Source organism: Bos javanicus, chromosome 3 (assembly GCF_032452875.1).
Source record: "Bos javanicus breed banteng chromosome 3, ARS-OSU_banteng_1.0, whole genome shotgun sequence".
Lineage (NCBI taxonomy): Eukaryota > Metazoa > Chordata > Mammalia > Artiodactyla > Bovidae > Bos > Bos javanicus.
The window spans coordinates 28554399-28577354 of NC_083870.1; the positions used below are offsets into that span (position 1 = coordinate 28554399).

At 47.1% G+C, this 22956-nt stretch overlaps 1 protein-coding gene across 1 annotated transcript in view; it reads left to right on the plus strand.

Annotated features, from left to right (window-relative positions):
• Nucleotides 1-2517: 2517 nt before the first annotated feature.
• Nucleotides 2518-22956, plus strand: part of TSPAN2 (tetraspanin 2) — a 41086-nt gene continuing 20647 nt past the window's right edge. The window contains exons 1-2 of the mRNA XM_061410449.1: nt 2518-2660; nt 19611-19713. Coding sequence (XP_061266433.1) covers nt 2592-2660; nt 19611-19713 — 172 coding nt within the window. The 5' untranslated portion in view covers nt 2518-2591. The remainder of the gene's footprint in view (nt 2661-19610; nt 19714-22956) is intronic.

The window sequence follows — 22956 nt, forward strand, 5'->3', positions numbered from 1 at the left end:
CCCAGGGACTGTAGCCCTCTAGGCTCCTCTGTCCATGGGATTTCCCAGGGAAGAATACTGGAGCAAGTTGCCATTTCCTTCTCTAGGGGATCTTCCTGATCCAGGGATCGAACCCTGTCTCCTGTATTGCAGGCAGATTCTTTACTACTGAGCCACCAGGGAATCCCTGCATTGCTGTAATAGTCTTTTAATTAGCTTCAAGTCTTCACTTCAAAGCATCCTCCACATAGTCCCAACTTGACTAAAAATAGAAATCTAACCATCTTACCCTTGCTTAGTTTCTGTCTCCAGCTTTGCATAACGTCTAGTTTAAAGGCTAACTTCCTTATTTAATGGAGTTTCCCTGCTTTCATATAATAATCTACTCTTGAACATGTGTTACCAGTTAGAATGCCCTAGTCCTGTAAAGAGTCAGCTCCCCTAGGACGCAGCTTTGTTGGAGGGAGTGACTGGGGAAGTCTACACTCAAAATCTGTATCTGTAAAAAAAAAAAAAAAAATCTGTATCTGTTATGTTAGTAGGCAATGATCTGTCTCTAATACATGTGTACTAAAATTGTAATACGAAAGAACAATAGATTTATAATAGAGATTCTTTCCTAAAGAGCCTAGAATAGTCTCTAAATGTAGTTTGTCTTACTTAGAGACATAATATTCAACAATATAAAGAATGATATCATTGTTTTTCATTTACTTCAGAGACTTATTGAATATTTACTATGTACTAGACATTATTTTTTAATTTAGTATTTTTCTGTTTTAATAGATCAGAGATGTCAAGTTGTCTGACTGAAGCTAGAGATGTGCCTCTTTCTGCATACCTAATTAACTATTTTACTATTTTGGGCTTACACTTATTAGTCGAATCTGCACACTCATTTTTCTGCCTTTTATTCCTTTTCATAAGTAAAGTGCATGAAATAGTCAAACAAATGTCCAAAGACACAGAGGTAGGCAAAGATGGCAACTGACTGGTACCAAAAATGGTAGAAACTGACTGGAAGACTAAAACACAGCAAAAGCTAACCCTTACAGTTCTTACTCTGTGCCATGCATTGTTCTAGGCACTTTACAAATATTAACTTATTAATCTTCACAACTCTATGAGGTGTGTACTATTATCTCCATATTGCAGATGAGGAAACGGAGACTCCAGCGTAGTTTTGCACTTTGGGGAACTGACTGAAAGCTGCGCCCTAGCACCATCCCCTCTCACCTCCCCCTGCTCCGTTTGTGCTCCCTCACTTCTCACAGTCCCCACAGAAGGCCCTTGCCTGTCCAGCCTGTACTTTTGCCCAAGCTGCCCCATCTGCTCTTCCTCTCTATTCAGACTCATTCAGGACCTGCTCAGGCCCACTCTCCCCAGCAATGCCTTCCCTGCCCGATGCCAGGAGGCCAGGAGGTGCCTACCAAAGCCTTGCCCTCGTCTTGCTATAACTATTGGTTCACAGATCTGTCTCTACCACCAGCGTCATCGCGCCAGGCCTGGCTGTCTTCTCATTGTCGAGTCCCTGAGGCTTTGCTACCATCCTTGGTCTGTAAGAGGCACTTGGAGTTTTACTGAATTAATGCATAGGCTCCCTGGATTTCACACTTTCTTGTCGCCCCCGCCGTACTGTCTGGCACCACATATTGCAGACACTTAGTCAATGGAAGTGGGAGCCTGGTTTCCCCACCAGCGGTTTTATATTAATAAAACAAAGCAAAACAAAACCTGCTCCCGCTTTTCTACCATCACCACATCACAATAATCCCTGAGGTTTTGCATTCCTTTCCAAGGGTTTCCATGGTCGAATCCATCAGGACCCGGGTTGTCTGACTCCCCTCCGCAGGCCAGGCCGTGCAGCGCGGGGAACAGCCTTCTGGACACAGCAAAGCCGCATCCCGCGCCTTCTCCCAGTTCTTGCCTATTAAGGTAAGAGTTCTGGAGAAGCGCGGGAGGAGCCGAGGGAGGGTCCCCTAGAATCTGCTTCCGCGCGGCCTGTGCGTGCGCTGGCAAGGCGCTGGGAAACCACAACTGGGGACCCGGGTGCCCCGGGCCGGGTGTCCCGCGATGGGTACTGATAGTTTCTGGGCAGCCTTGGGTCCTACTTATCTCTTCTACCCGAGGCCACCTTCCCAGGTTTCCATAGCCACCAGGGCCATGTCCTTATTCTCAACCATCACCGCAGGCCTCAAATGAGTCTGCACAGAGCGCTGATTAAATGGGTCTCGGGTTCCCAGTGGACGCTCCTTTCTCGCAGATGCTCCGATAATCACCGCGAGCCGGGCACCTGCGGGGCGCGTCCCCCGGCCTGGGAAGGGAAGGAGGCAGCCTTTCCTCGTTCCAGGGGAGAGCCGGGTATCCGCTTTCTGGCCTTTCGACCGCCGGCCCGCGGCGCCCCCACCCATCGCCCGCCTAGGGACTTCGGGTCATCCCTGATCCTCTCTCACCCGGTGCGGGCTCCCACCCCGCCCGCCGCCCCGCCCACCACCGGCCCCGCCCGCCGCAGGCCCCGCCCACGGTCCATCGCGCTCCGCCCCCTCCCCGCCGGCTCCCGGCGCTCCGAGCCCGGGCCTGGGGACTCCGGATCCCGCCGCCGGGGCCGCAGCATGGGGCGCTTTCGTGGGGGCCTGCGGTGCATCAAGTACCTGCTGCTCGGCTTCAACCTGCTCTTCTGGGTGAGACCCGGAGCGGAGAGGGCCGGGCAGGGGAGGGGGCCGGGCGGGGGCGCAGGGCTGGGGTCCCCAGGGAGCTGACCGCTGCGGCGTCCGATCCCGGCTCCTGAAGGCTGGGTGTTCAAAAATCCGGAGGTGAGAAAAAGGCAGACAAAAGGGGGTGGGGGGTGGGAGAGAGGGATGGAGGGGGAGAGAACCAAGAGAGAGATCGAGCAACGAAAAATGGTGAGAAGAGGGGAGACCCCGTGCGTGTGGCTCTTCCCGTTGAAGAACCTCTCTGCCTTGCTTTTCATCTGGAGCCTGATGACACCAGATGCGGGGACACCAGCCTCTCCTTACCTCCAGATTCTCTCCCGCACCCCGCACCATCACCCCCACCCCCACCCCCTCCAGTGCACACACCCCCTTCTCGCTCTGCCTTTCCGTTGGAGCCTGGGCCTGGCCAGGGAGCCGGGACTGCCAGAGGTGGTGCCCCATCCAGAGTGTGTGAAGACAGCACCTGGCTGTGGTGGGCTTATGTGGGAAATCGGGGGTAGCAGTGGAAGTGATATTGGCGGGGTCATCCTTTTTCTGAATATTAGGGGAGGGTACCGCTGGGATGGAAGGAAGGGGTTGTGTTCTTCTGTAAGGGAATGGGAGGAAGGGAGGGGCTTCCAAGGGGCGGCAGCACCACCCCACAACACCCTGCCAGCAGGCTCTGCAAAATACTACTGCTCCCAGAGATGATCTCATTCAACTTTGCATTGAATGAACAACATTCCAGGGATTAGTGGTTCGCTGACTGATAGGGCCAGGACCCTTGTCTCCCGTATTACTGGAACAAAATTAAGGCCAGACCATCCCTGAATTCCTAGTTATTCTGTCTGAGGCCCTGAAGGACTGGGAAACAAGGTCTGAGAATTGTCTCTTGTGCACATTCCTTCTTGGGCTTCCTCCAGGGACTGCCAGCCACTAACTGCTCAGATAGACCCTGAAGGAAAATACAGATCCTGCTTTGGGTGAAGAAGTTCTTAGAGCTGGGAGGGAGCAGGGGGCCAAGGGCTTTCAAACAACTAGGATAGAGGAGGTTGGTGGCTGTCCTGACTACTCTGGGGAGCTTTTGATCTGCGACACCAACTAATTACTGAAGGATGGTCTCCACTGGTGTCTGCCAACCCATAAGCCCAGAGGCCTGGGTGACTCCAGCAGTTCCAAGCTCTCAGAGGCCAAGTGGCCATCCTCAGCATCCTTTAGCAGGGTAAGGTGTGAAGCAGGTACCCCATAGACAGTCCTGAGTTTTAAAGATACACATGGCTACTGTACACTTGGTCATTTGCATCCAGCATAGTGGGGGGAGGGGCATTCCTAAAGGCCTTTTATGTTGTGCTTTGTAATAGTCTGGCTTAATTTCAAAGCTGTTAATTATAAGTGTTATGCTTCAGTGACACTCTCACTGCTTAAAAGAGGTCTTATCTAAGTCTGAGAAGGAATTCTTAGACTGGGTTCAGCTTATTTAGTGCTTGATGTCATGCCAGCCTTTCCAGGGATAATAGGCAACATTTATTGAGCATTTTCATTGTGTCAGGGACCGTGCTAAGCACATTGCATTCATTATTAACTTAATCCTCACAACACTCTGGATATGCATACTATTATTATCCCCATTTATACAAATAAGGAAAAACAGAGGCACAAATAGGTCCACTTTCCCAAGGTCACACAGCTAATGAGAGGCAGAGGTGGGCCTCCAACTCAGCCTTCATGCTTCTGAGCACTGTGGTACATGTAGTTAACCAGCTGTTCTCAAAGGGAGTCCTGAGCCAGAGCACCTCCGGGAAAGTTGTCAGAGAGGCACATTCTAAGTTCCATCACAGTCCTGCTGAATCAGAAATTCTGGAGGAGAGACCCAGCAATCTTTTTAAACAAGTCCAGGAAATGCTGATGCATGTTCAAGTTTGAGAACCATTCTGTTAAACCATCATTACATGAGACTTGTAAAAACAGCATATATATAAATATAAATATCTATATGCACACACAACCACACATATATATTTGTAAATAAAAATACTGTGCCCTGAGCTGCTAATCTAGTTGAGGAAATGACCAAGGCATATAGAGCAACAACAAACACAACAGCGTATAATCAAGTGACTAATTTCACACCTCTGACACAGGAAGGAAGGGAGGTAGGAACAAGCAATGCTTGAATGCCTACCATGTGTTAGCCACTAGGGTTAGGCATGGCCTTTTATATATCTTATCTAATTAAGGAGTTCACAGGAGGGACTTCCCTGGTGGTCCAGTGGTTAAGACTCCATGCTTCCAATGCAGGGTCTTGCAGGACACGAATTTGATCCCTGGTCAGGGAACTAAGATCCCATATTCCACACAGTCAAATAAATAAATAGAAACACACACACAATAAATAAATAAGTAAGCAATTTTTTTAAACATCCATAGCATTAGTGATGAGGTGAAACAGTTCTCCTGAAGAAGGTGATGTTTAAACTGAATTTAGAAGGACTGGCAGACTGGAGGTGGATGAGGGTGAGGGGCTGATACACCACCACCATCCCCAGCAGAAGGACAGCAAGAGTGAGAGTGCCGTCTGACAAAGGGATCAGGTTCAAGCGCAGAGACCCAAGCAGAGTGTGCTCGAGCAAGTTATTCTTATTTCTAGCCTTGTTTTCTCAGCTGAACAATTGGGGCAAGAGTTGCTGAGAGGATTAAAAGGAAAGGCATAAAGTATTTGATTTCGCCTTCCCACGAGCCCAGTATACAGTAAGTGCTCAATTTTTTTAAATTATTATTAAGTGCCTGGCACACAGAAAGCATTAATGAAAGTTAGCCCTCTTTCCCCAGAGTCCCTTAATATCTGGGAAGAGTGTGTATGTTTGCTGCCAAGGAGCTTGCGGCTTGTCTTCATTTACACATTAGCTTCTCAGTTTGTACTTGTGGATTTCCCCCACTAGAACTTAGAATATTCTGAGAGCATAAAATTTTTTTCTGCCTTGATCACAAATATATCTTTAGTGCCTAATAGTACTCAGCACACAGAATGCACCCATAGAAAGAATTAATGAATCTAGAGAACTTGATATACATGGCCTTCGCTTATTTGCACAGATAATCAACTGTCAACTTTATCTGGAGGACTCTTTCTACTTATTACCTGTCGATGGATTCTTTGCACAGATTGGGCCCAGGAGGGGAAGCGGGGCCTTGCTCACTCTCAGTTCCACGAGGAATGGGGACCAGGGACGGGCGGCTCTCCCATGTCTATACCTGTACAACTGAAGGGAATGGGGGGGCTTGAAACAAGTGCCTAATGATTTAGAGGAAAGCGATTGTTTGGGATACATAGTCTAAGTACCTACCTTCACTGTAACCAAGGGAACCTGACTGCAGAAAAGCCCCACCCTAGCTTCTTATGTTGTTTTTTCCTGGCTGGAGAACTTGTGGGAAGTTTGGGGAAGGGGGAGAGAGCAGGGGAGAATTTTCCTGGAAGGACTGGCTTTTGCCGGGACTTGAAGCGTAATATTTACACACACTCTTAGATGCTCATGTGTCTGCCCGTCTGAGGTCCCCCCTGGGTGACAGCACTTCCTTTCCTGTCAGGAACTCACCAGAAGGCAGGCTCAGAGGCAAGCGGGGGTGGGGTATATTCTGTGATCTTCAATTTGACAAATGGATTTGCAACCTCCTTCTGGCTGCTTGGCTAAAGTTTCCCTAGGTCATGCTCCTGATTTTATAAACATTCAACTAGATCCCACCAGAGCCTGGCCAAGGGCTGCTGACTCTGTTCACCCTTGAATTTTAACAAAACAAAAGTAAAGCCTAGCCCCAAACCCCACTAATTTAATTTGTTATCACGGTTGATGTCTAACACGTAACCCCTCCCAACATCTGTCGTGTCTAAATTCGGCCACTACAATCAGATAGCATGGCATAGTTCCATGCATTTCACTGAAATCACCTTTATTTTTTTCCCTCTGTTGCATAGCAATATAAATAAAACACCACCATCTAACAAGCCACTTGTGTTGGTTTAACGAAAAAAAAAAAAAACCTGGGCGCTGTTTATTCCTTGGTTTGTTGTGTGTTCAGCATTTTCCTATCATTGTGCTGTGTGAGCTGCTCAGGGCTGCCGACCAACAGGAAGCAAGACCGCTCATTGTCGAAAGTCCGATGCCATATATGGCTTGTTTGAAGTTGCTCTCCTTTCCTTCTCACTGTTGTTAATGCAGCTTTGGGGTTTCACTTGGTGATGTCTAACGGGTCCTTTTAAGAAGGGCTGTGTCTTGTGGGCTTGAGAGTCAAAGATGTTTGACTCCACCAAAGCTCACAGAGGTTGCCTCCTCCTCTTTCCCAAACTTATTTCAAATAGTAACTTCAGAGGTACCACCTATCAGAAAAACTGTTTAATAAAAACAAGCCTGAAGAAAGTATTCTCTGGGGTCCACCCCTAAGTTAGACCACCCCAGAAGGTGATTAGGAATTTCCTCAGCCCTGTTGTTGGATGGTCTCTGCTTTTTTTAATCTTTAATGTTTTTATAATTTTTTTTTTTGACTGTGTTGGGTCTTCATTGCTTTGTGCGGACTTTTCTCTAGTTGTGGTGAGCAGAGGCTACTCTTCAGTTGCAGTGCACAGGCTTCTTATGTGGCGGCTTCTCTTGCTGTAGAGCACAGGCTCTAGGCGCTTGGGCTTCGGTAGTTGCAGCACACAGGCTTAGTTGCCCTGCATGTGGAATCTTCCCAACCCAGGGATCAAACCTGTGTCCCCCGCATTGGCAGGCAGATTCTTATCCACTGTGCCACTAGGGAAGTCCTGCTCTCCACTTTTGATTTCTGTCAAGATGAGAAGAGAGTGCCAGCTGCCAGCCTCCCCTGTTGTGGATGCCGGGGGCGCCCAGTGTTGCTGGGAGAGGCAAGGACCCTGTAATAGGGGCCAGCCTGCAGAAGCAAGAGCTATCATCCCAGTAGTCTTACAGACCTCAGCCAGATCTAGGCAGCATGGCCGTTCACATCCACAGATTCGAAGCCTGGAAAGTGGATACTTGCATCTCATTCAGTTTATTCCTGGCCATAGTATTTACTAACTAGGGAAGCTTGATGAGTAAGCTGTTTAACCTCCTTGAGGCTTTTCTTATCTATATAATGGACTTAATCAAGTACCAACATCAATCTATGATTTTGGTGCAGATGAAAGAGTAAATAAATGTAAAATATTAAGTATGGTACATGTGCATAGTAAACACTAATGCAAGATATTAGTGGTAATCCGATTTAAACACTAGAAGACAAGTAGGAAAGTGGAATCCAGAATCTAAGAGATCCGTGAAAGTAAGGAAAAGTGGGAAACAGGTGTCCTAAGTCCAACCCATCAGGCAAAGTGCCAAGAGTCTTGTAGCTTATTGAAGGCCTGGAGTCAAAAGGACAGATTCTTTCCCCTGCAATTAGTCACTGAGCAAATATGTGCTGACCACCTAGCACGTGCCCAGCACCCTGCCAAGTCCTGAGCATTCAGAAATGATTAAGATACAGTCCTTGATCTTGAGACACTCAAGAGGCCTTTATTTGGTGCTTCATTGAGCCCTTTTTTTAAATTAACTTTTTCTTGGAGTATAGTTGCTTGACAATGTTGTGTTAGTTTCTTCTGTACAGCAAAGTGAATCAGCTACACGTATACACATATCCCCTCTTTTTGGATTTCCTTCCCATTTAGGTCACCACAGTACACTGAGTAGAGTTCCCTGTGCTGTACAGCAGGTTCTCATTAGTTACCTATTTTATTAGTAGGATAATGAACCACACTCCCGTGTGCCTTTGAGTGTAGTTTATTATCTCTCTACTTTCTTTGCTGCTCGGGGGCGTGAGTGCGCTGTGCCGGTCTCCTCCTCCTCCCATCCCGCAGCACCTAGAGGAGCTTCAGCAGTCACTGACATGGCTCTGGTTAATACACACCAGCTTGGCGGCTGTTTGTTTGGTCCCTGTCATGCTTCTATGCAACCAAGCGGGGCCCACTGGGTGGAAATAGGAAACCCCCACGATCAGTGCCTCTCACACTTTAATGTGCATACAGATCACTAGGGAATCTTGTTCAAACAAATATTCTGATTCAGTAGGTCTGCATTGCTAAGAAGCCCCCAGATGTTGCTGCTGCTGGTGGTCCAGGAAACACATTTTGAGAACTGGTTTAGATGTGGCCCTAAGAGATCAAAGTGCCCCTGTGGCTCTCATTTTTGAATGGAGCAGGGAGTGTCCTCCCTTTTGGCCTGCTTATCTGGCTTCCTTGTGGCAGTTCTTTTTCCAGTTACCTCTCTACCATTATTCTTTTAAGATTTTTCTTTTACATTGAGGGTTGATGGTTTCTACAATTACCAGAAGGTTGTCTGTCCATTGTCCCTGGCATTTCACTGTGTTATCTCAGAAAAGGCAGTATCTTTGAGTCTGCAGTCATGCATGACAAAAAGGAACATAACTTCTAACCCCCACCTTACCACTGCAGTTTATATCACAACAAGGCTGTTCTCCTAGAGCAAGTGACACGACACTAACCATCATGTCATTCTTGCTAGGGAATTAAGGAGAAGGAATTGAGAAAGAAGTGGGTAAGATGGGATGACCAGATGGGTTGAGAGCGCATCATACAGATATGAATAGGGGTTACCTTGGCTTGCTTTTTTTTATCCTGTTTGAATTTTTTTATGGGCAAGAATAACGTTCACATGATGCCTTGGCTTACAAAATGCTCTTACATACGTGATCCCATTTGATCATGAATCACAACAGTCCCATGAAATAATGTAACCCCCATTTTACAGATATGGAAGCTGGAAGGCAGGTTCAGTAAATGGTGTGTCTAGGATCAAAGAGTTAAAGAGGAACAAAACCAAGATTCACACTCAGGTCTTCTGATTTTAAACTCTATGCTGTTTTCACCACACATACTTATGAAGGCACATGGAATGTAAGGTATAATAAATGCTGCAGACTTGGCAAATGTGAAGTCTATGACCAGAGAGATTATATTATGTTGATGCATTCCAGAAATGCAGGTACAAAAAAGATGCATAAAACACTCTAGCATATGGGAGAAAGAGGGAGAAGTTGAGAATACCTCTGATCAGCTTAAGGCAGAGGAAAAGCAAGATGGGAATTGATAAAGGGTATATATTGATATCAAGAGGCTGTGTGTAAAATTAATTTCAGTAAGCAAAAACTTGAAGAATATGAAACATTACATAAATGACAGGGAAGCCTGGCGTGCTGCAGTCCAGGGGGTTGCAAAGAGCTGGACACGACTGAGCAACTGAACAACAAAATATAAATGGAAGCTAGGTGATATCTGCTTTCCCATGCATTTTTTCTATGTTAACTTCTTTAATCCTCACAATGACCTTCTAAAATAGCAGCTATTGTCACCCCTAGTTTACATATGAGGGGACAGGGACAGAGTTCAGAGCCTTTTCCAGGGCCTCAGAGCTGACCAGTGGCAGAGCTGGCTTTCTGTGTGTGGTTTCTACCCTCTTAACCACTCCAAGTCTACACACTGACAAGGAGAGAAGTTTGAAGCTGGGATGAGCATGTTAATTCTAGAGCATGTTAATTGTGCACTCTCCAATATGGTGGCTGTGCTACTAACCACATGTGGCTTTTCACATTTAAATTAACCAGTATTAAAAGGAATTTAATATTCAGCTTCTCAGTCACACTAGCCACATCTCAAGTGCTCAATGACAATGGGTCACCAATGGCTGCAGTATTGGACAGCAGAACATTTATATTTACATCACGTGAGAAAGTTCTATTGGATTCCTCTAGCCTAATTTCGGAGAAGGCAATGGCAACCCACTCCAGTGTTCTTGCCTGGAGAATCCCAGGGACGGGGGAGCCTGGTGGGCTGCCGTCTATGGGGTTGCACAGAGTCGGACACGACTGAAGCGACTTAGCAGCAGCAGCAGCAGGAGCCTAATTTATTCTTTCTCTCATAAGTCATCTTCTCCTGCTTTTCTCTATTGTATCTTAACTAAACTAAAGAGAGAGGGGGAACATAGCTTCTGGAAAGGGGCCGTGACATACTTAGTGTAGAGGTTTAGAAAACTCCCATCTATTACAGAGAGAGCTAAAGTAAAAATTAGTAGAAGAAGACAGCAGAGGTCTAAGTCATTAGAATCATGGCCACAGTATTTCCTATCTTGAGTAGGATTAAGTTTTCAGTTTGAATGTAACATTAGTCAGTCTACCTCCATAATAATCATAAGTGCTGGCACTCACTGTTCTAAGTGAGTAAGATGAAGTCATTTAATTCTCTCAGGGAGGCACTATTATTACCTCCACTTTGCAGCTGAGGAAGCTGAGGATTAGAGAGGTTAAGAGACTTGCCTGAGGTCACAGGACTAGTAAGTGACAGAGCTTGATTCAAACCCAGGATGCCTAGAACCCCCATTTTTATCTGCTGCAGCTCCTCGACAACCCAGCATATACAAGTGGATGTTGTTATTACTAACCTGTCCAAGTGCATCAATATTCAGTCTGACAGCTCAGAAGAGGTGAAGTTCTCTACAAGAGCAGTTGACGAATGTTCCAAAGTGTGTGCCAAGCCCTGTCCTCTCTGTTGTAATTGTGATTGGGAAAGCGTCAGCTTATAAACTAGGCCAAGGGAATGGGGGGAGACAACAGAGCCCCCAGTGGGGCAGGGACAGGGCCTGAAGCTGCTGCCACTCCTCCAGGAAGCCCATGTGGCCTGTCCTTGCCCTAGCTGTATCTGTCTAGCCCCCTGTAATGGCCTCGTGCTGTCTGCCTTCCTGACCCCAAATAATTTCTGGTTAAATAGCTGTTAAGAAAAATCTCTCTAGAATACAAGACTCATGATTCCTACTGGGTTCCATTCAAGCTAACTTTGTAACTAAAAAAGTGTTTTGTCTTGTTCCAATCTAATGTGAGTTTTACCTGAAACAGTTTTTCTCCCCTCCCATTGTCTTTCTGTAACAACTAAAACTGGGCGAAGATTGATATTATTGGTTGATAGTCAAGAAACCTGTCTATCCGCTCAAAAGTAGTTCTCTCAGACTACCTTGTAAAATATTAGGCCATAAAATAAGTAATGTTTTATATTCCAGTTGTGAAATATTCAATAAGCAAATATTCAATTTGCTTGTGTAAAGTTGCATACAGATGAGATGTCACATGTTTACTCAGAGGCAAGCCTGGGATGAAGCCAGCTAGATGCTGCTAGGAGGTTCAGACAACATCCAAAAGACCACTTTTGTCCTCCTGGAGCTGGTCCTCCAGGTCATGTGAGACGGACATTGGGTTTAAATCAATTTGCTAGCTTGGTAGGTTGGGTTTTACTTTAGCTGTACTTGATTTTCATTTGATAAAGCCATCTGCTCATTGGAATCATTAGCCAGTAGTCTGTGGCATTTGTTTTAATGTGTGAAGAAAACCATATAACCATCATCTGTCTCCTAATTCTTACAGATCTCTCTTCTCCTTTCTCTTGTACTTCTTTAGAAAAATGCAGTATATACAACCACTGAATAAACACAGACACTTTGCCTATCTGTATTTAAGTTACCTGCTTTATCATTCAGAGGAAGCTTTTCATCCTGGCTCAACTTCCTCCCCTGAATTTAGTGTCTCCCCAGTTCTTTTGTGCAAAGCATCCCCCCAACCTCAGCAATGTCAGTTGATCCATACCAGTTAACCCTATAACAACCTAAACAAACAGAAGAAGGTGTGTTTAACACAAATATATCGCCTGATTGTCATTCTAGATAGACAGATAACGTCCCAATCTGTCGCAGTTTGGATGGCAGAATCCTTCTAATGGGCTTTCCTGGTGGCCCAGATGGTAAAAAATCTGCCTGCTACACAGGAGACCCAGGTTCAATCCCTGGGTCATAAAGATTCCCTGGAGAAGGGAATGACAACCCACTCCAGTATTCTTGCCTGGAGAATTCCATGGACAGCGGGGCCTGGCAGGCTACAGTCCGTGGGGTCGCAAACAGTAGGACACGACTGAGTGCCTAAGCACACACAGATATCCTTCCATGGTACCGAGAATTGAGCATTGATTTTAAAATCTATCCTTACCTGAGGAAGTCTTTCAGGAATTTCTTAGCATGAACTTGCTCTCAGGAAATCGTTATAAGGAAACTAATGTGGGAAATCAGAAACACTGGGATCTAACCAGTGTATTTCCAGACTGACAGCCATGCATTTCCAAGCTAACAGCCATGTCTTCATCCGCTGCCACAATCCTGCATCCAGTTCCAGCTCACCTGGTCCTGATGTGGAAGCAAGGACACCAGCCTTCCTCCAAGGTGGTTTCGCCTGGATGTCATATGGTATTTGGCTCTTGAATTTCTTCTGACAAAATCCTTCATTTTGAGAAAGTGCCATCTGAATCCTTGCCTTGCTTTCACTGCATAGTAGGATGAAAATCTTGGGAGCTGGCTTTCCTCTTTGAGAAAACTACTGTCATCCTCTGGAGCAAATGTGCTTCTGACTTTTGCCTGCTAAAAGGATGAAACTCCATTACCCTTATGGTTTCCTAATGTGGTTTGCAATCAGATGAAGAATTATGAGTGTTCATTACATGATTCCATCTGGGCTGAGAATTGCCTCCAAGAGCAAGTATTAGCTTAAAAGCTTTTAATGAAGTCTCTAGGGTTGAAGTGTCATTTTCCGCTTTGTGTGACGTCATCCCGAAAAATAAAATTGCCAGCGAGTTGGGTATGTATATACACAATGGCATTCACCCTGGAAGAGCTAGAAATACAGAATTCATTTTGTTTATTCTTTCCTTTAAGGGCATTGTGTGTGTGTGTTGCCATGATTGTGTTAAGTCTTCATATGTTCTGCCTGTAAAAGGTGTATATAGATTTATTCTTTGTGTGCATGCCTGATGCCTGGCACGCATCCTTACAGGCTGGAAAGACACAGAACTGATACTAGCTGCTCTAATTATTTTTCTGTGGGCAAGTGTTATGCTGAGTTGACTCAACAGTGTCTTCACGCAGTGCCATCTGAGGTGTCCGCCCTGTGTTTCCCAGATGCAGATGAATTTAAAATTAGTACTTTCAAAGTATTCCCTTGGAGGGCTGTGAAGGAGGTTGTTCACAGTTGCTCCTATCAACCTGTCTTAGGTCAGGTCACCATAAAGAAAAAAAAACTATAGATTGAGTGGCTTAAACAACAGGAATTTATTTCTCATAGTTCTGGAGGCTGGAAAGTCAAGTTCAAGGTATCTGCCAGTTCAGTTCCTGATGAAAGCTTTCTTCCTGTCTTGCAGACGGCTGCCTCTCCCTGCGTCCTCCATGGCAAGGAGAGGGCTCTGATGTCTCTTATAGGGAATCCCCACCTCATGTCCTCATCTAACCTATCACCTCCCAAAGGCCCCACCTCCAAACACCATCACAGTGAGGTCCAGTTAGGACTTCAGTGATGTATGAATTAGGGGGAGACACAATTCAGTCCACAGCACAGCCTAAATGACACCTTTGTGAAGAAGGCCCTCCATTCATTCACTCAACAGATGTCTGTTTGGAACTGGTTGTTAAAGGGAGAGGGGTTAGGAGCTTGGAACACAGCAGTGTAGACCCTGTGCTTGCCCTCACACAGCTCAGGCCTTAATTTTCTTTAAGTTACAAAAATATTTAAACAGAAATGGTTATATAAGACATGGAGGAAGGCACATACGTTGGCCAGGGTAAGCTTCCGAGAGGAAGTGAGGTCAAAGCTGAAAGCTGTGAGCCAGGTGGAGTGAAGGAAATAGCAAAAGCAGGGTCCCCAGGTGAGAGAAGGAATTGTGTGTGACTAGAGAGAGCATCTGAGGACAATTTACTGTGTCTCCCATCTAGGGGCTTCCCTGGTAGCTCAGCTGGTAAAGAATCTGCCTGCAATGCAGGAGACCCTGGTTCAATTCCTGGGTTGGGAAGATCCCCTGGAGAAGGATAGGATAACCACTCCAGTGTTCTTGGGCTTCCCTGGTGGCTCAGACAGTAAAGAATCATCCTGCAATGCAGGAGACCTGGGTTCCATCCCAGGTTTGGGAAAATCCCCTGGAGGAGGGCATGGCAACCCACTCCAGTATTCTTGCCTGGAGAATCCCATGGACAGAGGAGGCTGGTGGGCTACAGTCCATGGGGTCACAAAGAGTTGGACACAACTGAATGACTAAGCACACACACCTATCTAGGGAAAAGTACATCAACTGTCTGAGAACACCCCTAAGTGATGCTTTTTATCTGGAGAGTTTAGTCATCAGATAACAGAGTAGCATGTATTTGCTCTTTGTGGTCAGCATGGCTACCTTCTGCTGGAGGTGGGGGTGGGGGTCGGGGGGAGCTGAGCAAAATGGAGGACCCAGGCCTGGGGAGTAATATTTGCATTTTTCTGTCTCAGCACTGCCCTGGGGAGTAATATTTGCATTTTTCTGTCTCAGCACTGCCCTTCCCTTCAATTAGTGCCTTCCTAAGAACCATGTTTTTGATTCATGAAAAAATAATTTCTGAAGTAAAAATATATATCCTCAAGATAGAACCTTTCATCAACAATCACAGGAAAGTGGAAATAAATACAGTACAATACAGTTGAAATCCACTAACAAGCTTTGCTTCATGTTAAATGGCTTGTTTCTGGCAGATGGGCATTACTTAAAAGAAAACTTTTTGTCCATCCACTTTGCATTAAAAATTTTCTAATCAAATCTGTAGTCCTATCCCCTGCTACTTTAGTTTTAAAACACACAATTTCTCCACAGACATATGCTTACAGTTTGCAACTTTGTCCTGCGGACTCTACAGAATATAGTTAGCTGCTGAAATAACTTGTCCATGAAAATGCACAATGCAACTGTACCGGGTGACCCCCGATCTAATGGCGAGGATGTATATGTCATTGTCTGTCTCTTTCACTTCTATCTTCTCTATTTTATTTCTGTCCTCTCTTTAACTAGTGCACACACTTTTGCCCTCAAAATCTTGTTGCATAACATTCTGAGTTCTTAATGCGCAACTGGTACTCAGAAAAGAAATGGTGACACAAGGAAAGATGACATCCGGTGTCTTCTCAGGGGCTGGTTCTCTGATGGAATTCTTGTCCACAGCGTTAAGAGTCTCTCTTGGGCCACAGAGATCAGCTTCTCACAAGCCCCTGAGATCCTCTGGAGAAGGAACTAGATCTTCCTTATCTGTGAATCTTTGCCTCCTGGCTCACAATAGATGTTCAATAAATACTTATTAAATGATTAACATCGAAGCCCTACTCATGCTGTTGCATGAAAAAGTCCATTCCTGGAAAAACAATGTTCCTAATGTCAGTTGTTCCAAAGGCACAGGGAGTGGTACCGGTCCTGGATGCAGAGCAGCTCTCAGCAAAGTTCTCTGGTTGATACAGAGGATCCTTCATGGTCCTTGCCCATCACCGCATCCATCCTGTAGCAGCCCCAATCTGGTCTCCAGCCAATCAGGTCGTTACCTGTGGCTCCTCACTGTCTGACATCACACAGCACTCGTCCCCATCAAAGTGAAGGCTTCCACCTCCTCCTCCCCTCAAGACCCTGCCCTGGGCTTTCCACAATGGTAGCAAGCTTAGCAGAAGCCATGAGCCACGTGCTGTAAATCCAGTTTCAAGCTCCAGACTCTGACTTCCCCCAGATGCTTCTCTCTCCCCAGCACAGGGTTCCACATAAGGAAGCACAGCCCTTACCCACGCGGTTCCCTCTTCCTGCCATCCCTCCCTGCTCCTCTAACTCATTCTTCTAGATGTAAATCAAAATGGAATGTCTTCTGCTGACAGCCGGTCGTCATAGTTTGGTCTAATCCCTGGGTGGTGATGCCGTCCCATGGAGCACACTTCCTGCGTCCTGTGACGTTTATTAGCTTATGGGATTATCTTCCATGTCAGCCTGTGCGTGTGCGTTAAGTCACTTCAGTCATGTCTGACTCTTTGTGACCCTATGGACCATGGCCTGCCAGGCTCCTCTGTCCATGGGATTCTTCAGGTAGGAATACTGGATTGGGTTGCCCTCCTGCAAAAGGATCTTCTTCCTGACCCAGGGGTCAAACCCACGTCTCCTGCACTGGCAAGCAGATTCTTTACCACCAGCACCCCCTGGAAGCCAGACTGTCTTCTTCATTGTTGCTTCTTTGATGCTTAGCCTAGTATCCGTCAGGACCATAGTTACCTTCGAAAGATATGTAGAAAGGAAAGGAGATGAGGGCAGCAGCGTCGTGAGAAGGAAAGCAGCATGGCTGGGCAGCCTTTGTTCCCATGTTGGCTGAGGTGCAGGGTTGTGACTGAATGCAAAGGACAGACTGAGGATGGGGGCATTGTACGAAGGGTGGCGGGTTTGTCTAGGAGGGTTAAAGTATATGCCTAGAAGCTCACTCAGTGAGACGTCTTGCTCTTGGGGGGCACAGAGCAATGGGTCTTACTGACCCTAGACTTGCTCATTTTGTCCCTGACTGCACTGAACTTGATGGGAATTATTTTCATGCAACTTCAGGTGTGTGGTAGATCAACCAAAGCCCCGTGAACATAGAGTATTTTAAGAGTCTTACAAGAATGGTGAGTTATAAAGGACCAAAGGACTATGTCATCTCAGCTGATACCACTTTCCAAAGCAGGCATGGCTGTCATCTGCGGCAGCCTCGGACTTGACCTGGTCCACACCCACAGTGTTCCCAACCTGGCGGCATGCTGGGAGGATTCCCTCCACAGTGACGACACCCAGCTCCCCCACGGTTTCCTGGACCCAGCAGGAAACCCTAGGTTTGGGGTTGGGGGTGGGGGGCCGTGGATGAGCACGCTCAGATTTTTTTCCTTATTGGCCCTGGGGCTTTAAATTGCAACCTCTCTTTTAATTTTCCATTATGCATCAGACACATCTGTGCCAGAAGCGGACAAATGTATTCCGTCTGGGAGGATGATCCCAGACGGCTATAAATTAGAGCCTGTGTACAGAGATGCCAAAAATGTGGCCTCGTGGTACGGTGTCCCTGGGACCAGTCACCTCCTCCACCGTCTGCTCGGTGGCTGCAAGCCTTGGCCTGATGCCTCTGTCAATAGATTTTCGCTTTGTGTTTGGAAACTCTTTCCACCGAGTGGCTGCAGAGGCGGGGCGGGCAGGGCTGCCTGTGAGGTTCTACTGGACACAGCCATCCAGGCAGCACCCCGAGGACAGGGCTGTCCCAAAGGACATCACTCTCTTCCCTGTACGAGAAACAGTAATGACCTTCAAAGCCAATTTCCTCCCAAACTAAAGCCCAGCCCAAGAAAACTCACCCCACTTTATTTGGATTGATGAGATGAACTACCATATCAGGCCTTTAGGCTTATAATATACCTGCTTCACCCACAAAACTTTGAGAGGATCGTGCAAAGAGAAAAGTCACCTGTAATTTTACCTTTCAAAAAAAATATCCTTAATGTTTTAACAGTACTTCTTTAAATATTTTTCCATGCCTTGCTAATGTTTTTTAAACTGCAAAAATCTTTTAAAGCTGGTCGAGCAGCCCAGTTCCTTTAGCTGTCCCTCACATTATCCAATTAGTGCTTTCCTCTAAGTACTGGAAACTTTTAGTTGTTCCACCTCAGAGAGTCCGCTGGTAGAACTCTGTGCCTCCAGTTCCTCCTGCAGACATCATGCTCCTCTACTGAAGAAGCTGGCCACCAAGGGAATGGGCCTTGGGGGAATAAAGAATGAAAAGAGATAAACTCTTCATATAAATGCAGTCGGAGAGCCCCAGCCCTTCACAGATACCCAAAGAAGGATCCTGTATACACAGGGCTCTGACCCCAACTTTGACATCGTTTTCCTTATTAAACCTCTACGTCTCTGACTTTCATGCTTCAGTCTCCTTGTCGCCAGCCTCCGTGTCTGCTCTTCCCTACTGGGGCCAGGGCAGCCTCTGAACTAGTGGTTCGGGGATAGCTTAGGCAAGCCCAGTTCTAACCGGATGGATTGGCTGAACCAGAGGGCTCTTTTTACATCTCTGCTCACTTTCCTGTGGTGCTTTGAGTCCAGAAGGTGCCAGTGAGTAACTGTTGAACTGATATAATCAAATTCGAGATGGTTGTGGAGAGAGAGGATGCCATGGCGGGAGCCTGCTGGGACAGCCCTGCAGTGGTAGGGAAGGCGTTCAGAGCCAGTGCAGAGCCTCACAGAAGCCCTCACAGCAGCAGAGAGGCAGGCAATGAGTCCAGAAGCCGCCAGCCTGCCCAGCCACTGCCTGTGCCAGCCACTCAGCCTCTCCATGAGCCTCACAACACACAGACCAGGCTTTTTCAGAAAATTATTTTTTCCTTTCTTGCTTTCCATGGAAACCCAAAATAGCAACCAAAAAAAAAAAAGAAAGAAAGAAACAAAAAAAACCCCGGCCAGTTCCCCTCCTGCAAAACCATCCTCAGGCAGGGCAGTGCAGTGACCATGGTGGCCTTGGGGGCAGGACAGGTTCTAGACGCTTCTAAAGCAGCTTTCTAACTGGGCACTGTGCACTCAGGAGGTGTGGGTGGGTTCTGAGGTTGGTGTGTTTTCTTCTGTTTAGAAAAGTGGGTTTCCCCCAGGTCTGGGAGTTCATCTTGCTCTTGGTGACCTCTCTCTGTGGTGCTGGTGAGGAAGTCCAGAGTACCCAGCAGGGAACAATAGGACAAGGAGCAGATAGCTTCCAGGGGGATTGTTGTGGGAACTCTTTTTGAGAGGCATCCTGAGCTAGGCTGTGCCTGCCCCATAGTGGCAGGGCAGCCTGACAGAACGGGAGAAACTCTGAGCTTGGAATCAGGAGAGCCCAGCTTTAACATCCCATCGGGGACCTGGGGTGGGGGTGGGGACTCGGAGCACATCATTCCACCCCCACTGTATGAAACATGAAGAGGGGTCCAGCTGGATTTTCACGGGCTGCTCTGCCAGCTCACACACACATGTTCCCCTCCCTTGTCAACACAGTCTGTTGGTAATTTCAGCTGGCAGGATCTGCTGTCATTGCTTTTGGACTATGGTTTCGGTTTGGAGGCTCCATGAAGGATTTCTCCTCGGAGGACAAGTCCCCAGAGTACTTCTACATGGGTGAGTGACCACAGCCTCCCCTTCTTTAGACGGGGTTGCCCGGGCTTAGAGGGAAGCCTGCAGCTAGACTTCCATGGGAGGGGAACAGAGGGAGAGAAAGGAGGCAAATCAGAGCCCCAGATGCCCACCCAAGCCAGGCAGCGGGGAGAGGGCCCTGCTACCCCACACCTGGCTCATCCCTCTGCTTCCAAAACCGAGGACGACCAGGTGGGACTGAACGGTTGCACTTCTTTCCTCCACTTCAAGAAAGAAGCCCAGCATGTAACCACAATTCATGTCCAAAGAATTGGAAAACACCCCTGCACCCCCTGAGTGAAGTGGGTACACAGCAAAGTCAGTCCTTTGCTCCTTCCTGGGGTGATAGGGGAGCCCTGCCCAGTCAAGCTCTGGTTTTGTGTATTTGTGATCTTGTATATTTTAAATTGTCTGGGAGAGACACCTAATTCAAAATAAAGAGAGACAGCTCAAGGTGTGGAGGGGCTAATCTGAGTCCCTCCATGACTAGGGACTGCAGAGGGGAGGGGAAATGGAGCAGAATTGGGTGGGGAGGGCAGGGAAGGGAGTAGGGGCAGGAGAGCTTCCCTGGGCAGAGACAGCATGGGAGGGGTAGGGGAGCCTTCTTCCAGCAGTGGGAAAGGGGTGAGGAGTGGGAAGCTGATGTAGACCATGTGATGAGTTGAGGCTGAGAAAGTAGTGTGTGACTAAGTGCCAGCTTAGTGGTGTTTGCAGTCGGTGCATCAGGGGTCATTCTAAACTGGTGAGGCAAGGAGGATTTGAGTTAGGTATGAAAGACCAACCTTAATCAATAGAGAAGGGGACGACTAGGGACTGAAGAGGTTTGGGACCAAGGCATGCCTATGGGACAGTGATTAGCAAGCCTAGGTTGGGCAGGTAACTCTTACCAGAATGTAAAGCATATGGGCATGGAAGGAATTACAATTAGAAAAGTTGAGGAGGGAGGGAAGACAGACACAGAGGGCCTTGAATGTCGGCGCTAGTTAACTCAATAAACAATAGAAGGGGGGCTTCTCTCGTGGCTCAGTGGTAAAGAACCTACCTGCCAATGCAGAAGCATGGGTTCCATCCCTGATCCAGGAAGACAGCACATGCCTCTGAGCAACGAAGCCCATGCGCCACAACTACTGAGCCTGTGCTCTAGAGCCCGAGTGCCGCAAATGCTGAACCCGTGTGCCCTGGAGCCTGTGGTCCACCACAAGAGAAGCCTGTGCATGGCAGCTAGAGAGTAGCCCTCCTTCTCCACAGCCAGAGAAAAGCCCCACGCAGCAACGAAGACACTGCACAGCCAAAAGCAAATAAATAATACAATTTTTAAAAACAAAATAAACAAAAGAAGGATAGTTTAGACTTTGGGGGAGGGTGCAATCAAGCTACAGGGCTTCCCTGATAGCTCAGTTGGTAAAGGATCCACCTGCAATGCAGGAGACCCTGGTTCGATTCCTGGGTAGGGAAGATCCACAGAGAATGGATAGGCTACCCACTCCAGTATTCTGGCCTAGAGAATTCCATGGACTGTATAGTCCATGGGCTCACAAAGAGTCGGACGCGACTGAGTGACTTTCACTTTCACAATCAATCTACACTGCATTTTAAAGAGATTATTCTGGAATGAGAGGGGAGGAAAAAAAGACCATGCTATATTACTGATACAGTCAGACCTGAAGAAATAAGGGCATAACCCATGGTGTAGCAGTAGGAATTGTGAAGAAAAGATCAGAAAGGCAAGAAACTTTATTAAGCATGATTAAATGTTATTATTAAACATTGTTAAACTCAGGGACAGAAGGAATCAAAACCAAACAAGGTATCGGTGATAGAGTCAAGCATAGAAGTCACAACTCATGATTTTCTGATGGAAACCTGAGTTACGGAAGTCAGGGACCCTGCTGGGTTTGAGAAGGGATAGGGGTGTGGAAAGAAGGATGGAGGCCAGTCTGGGAGCAGCCTCTATCTGTATTCCTCCAGAAACGAAGCACTGATAGCAGTTTCACAGGTGTAGATTTGGGTCCAACAAAAGAAAACCTTTTCAATGGTTTGATAAATCAAAGAAGCTGAACAGACTTCTATAGAAAGTGACCCCTCTGATACATTGGTATTTAACCAAAAACCCAAATGGATCTTCTATCCATACAGGAGATTCCTGCGCTGAGTAGGAGGGTGAACTAGCTCCAAACAAACATTCCTGATCCTATTTCCAAATCTAAACTAAAGCCATATGAACTGCCCAAGATGCAAGAAATGTCACATATTTGTAGGCGTATTTGTCAGGACTCTTTCAATTGCAAATCACAGAAACTTGACTCAAACTGTTTCGACCAAAACGGAAATTTCTTGACTCATAACGGAAACATCAGGATTAATACTCATCTTAGGGACACAAGTGATATGATCAGAATCCAGTCTGTAGCCATCTCTTAGCTCTGTTTTCCTGTGCCTCCAGTCTGGGGCAGATTCCCCCTAGCTCTGATAAATCGGCCACCCACAGCTCCAGGTCCCACCTCCCAAGTAACCCTGGCGACAGTGTGCTCTTCTTCCAGCTGATTCCACCAAAGTCCTGGGTCTCACTGTCGTTGGCGGTCTTGGGTCCAGTGCCCTTCCCACACCAGTCATTGTGGCCAGCTGCTTGAGACGGGCTTGTTGGCTGAAGCCTGGGCCTCACACCTGCCATGGAGCTGAGGCAAGTCAGCCCTCTCAGACCACACGGACTGAGAGTGAACGAGGTTCTTTGTCTAATAGAGAAGAAGAGGAGGTGAACTCAAGGTGGGAAAAGCAACAGCCCCCACGACAAGGCCTGAACCCTTCCTGCTTGTTCGTGGTGGCCTGGGATGTGGGCATGGGCCTGCCACCCTTGCTTCTTCCTCAGCTCCCCTCTCTAAGTCACCCATGAAGGGCTGGGGGTGAGAATGCTTATGGTCAGTGCTCAAAGTTCAGAGAAGAGAGTTAGCACAGGGTCTTAGCGCTGAACAGAATAAGGAGACTAAGGACCAGGGGGTGAAACAGACAGGGAAGGGGGCTGGCGGTCAGCTGTGGTTGCCCAGCTTTGCACAGTGGGGCTCAGCCCTCGGTCCAGGGTTGCCAATACCCAGGCCTGTGCCTGTTCTGTTTGTTTCCCTGCGTTGTCTCTCCGGTGAGTGCCAACAAGAAAAAGTCCTTGTGAAGGCAGGAACCTTCTCTCCATTTCAAATATTTCTTATAAATAGAAAGAGCAATATGTGTGTTTACAGA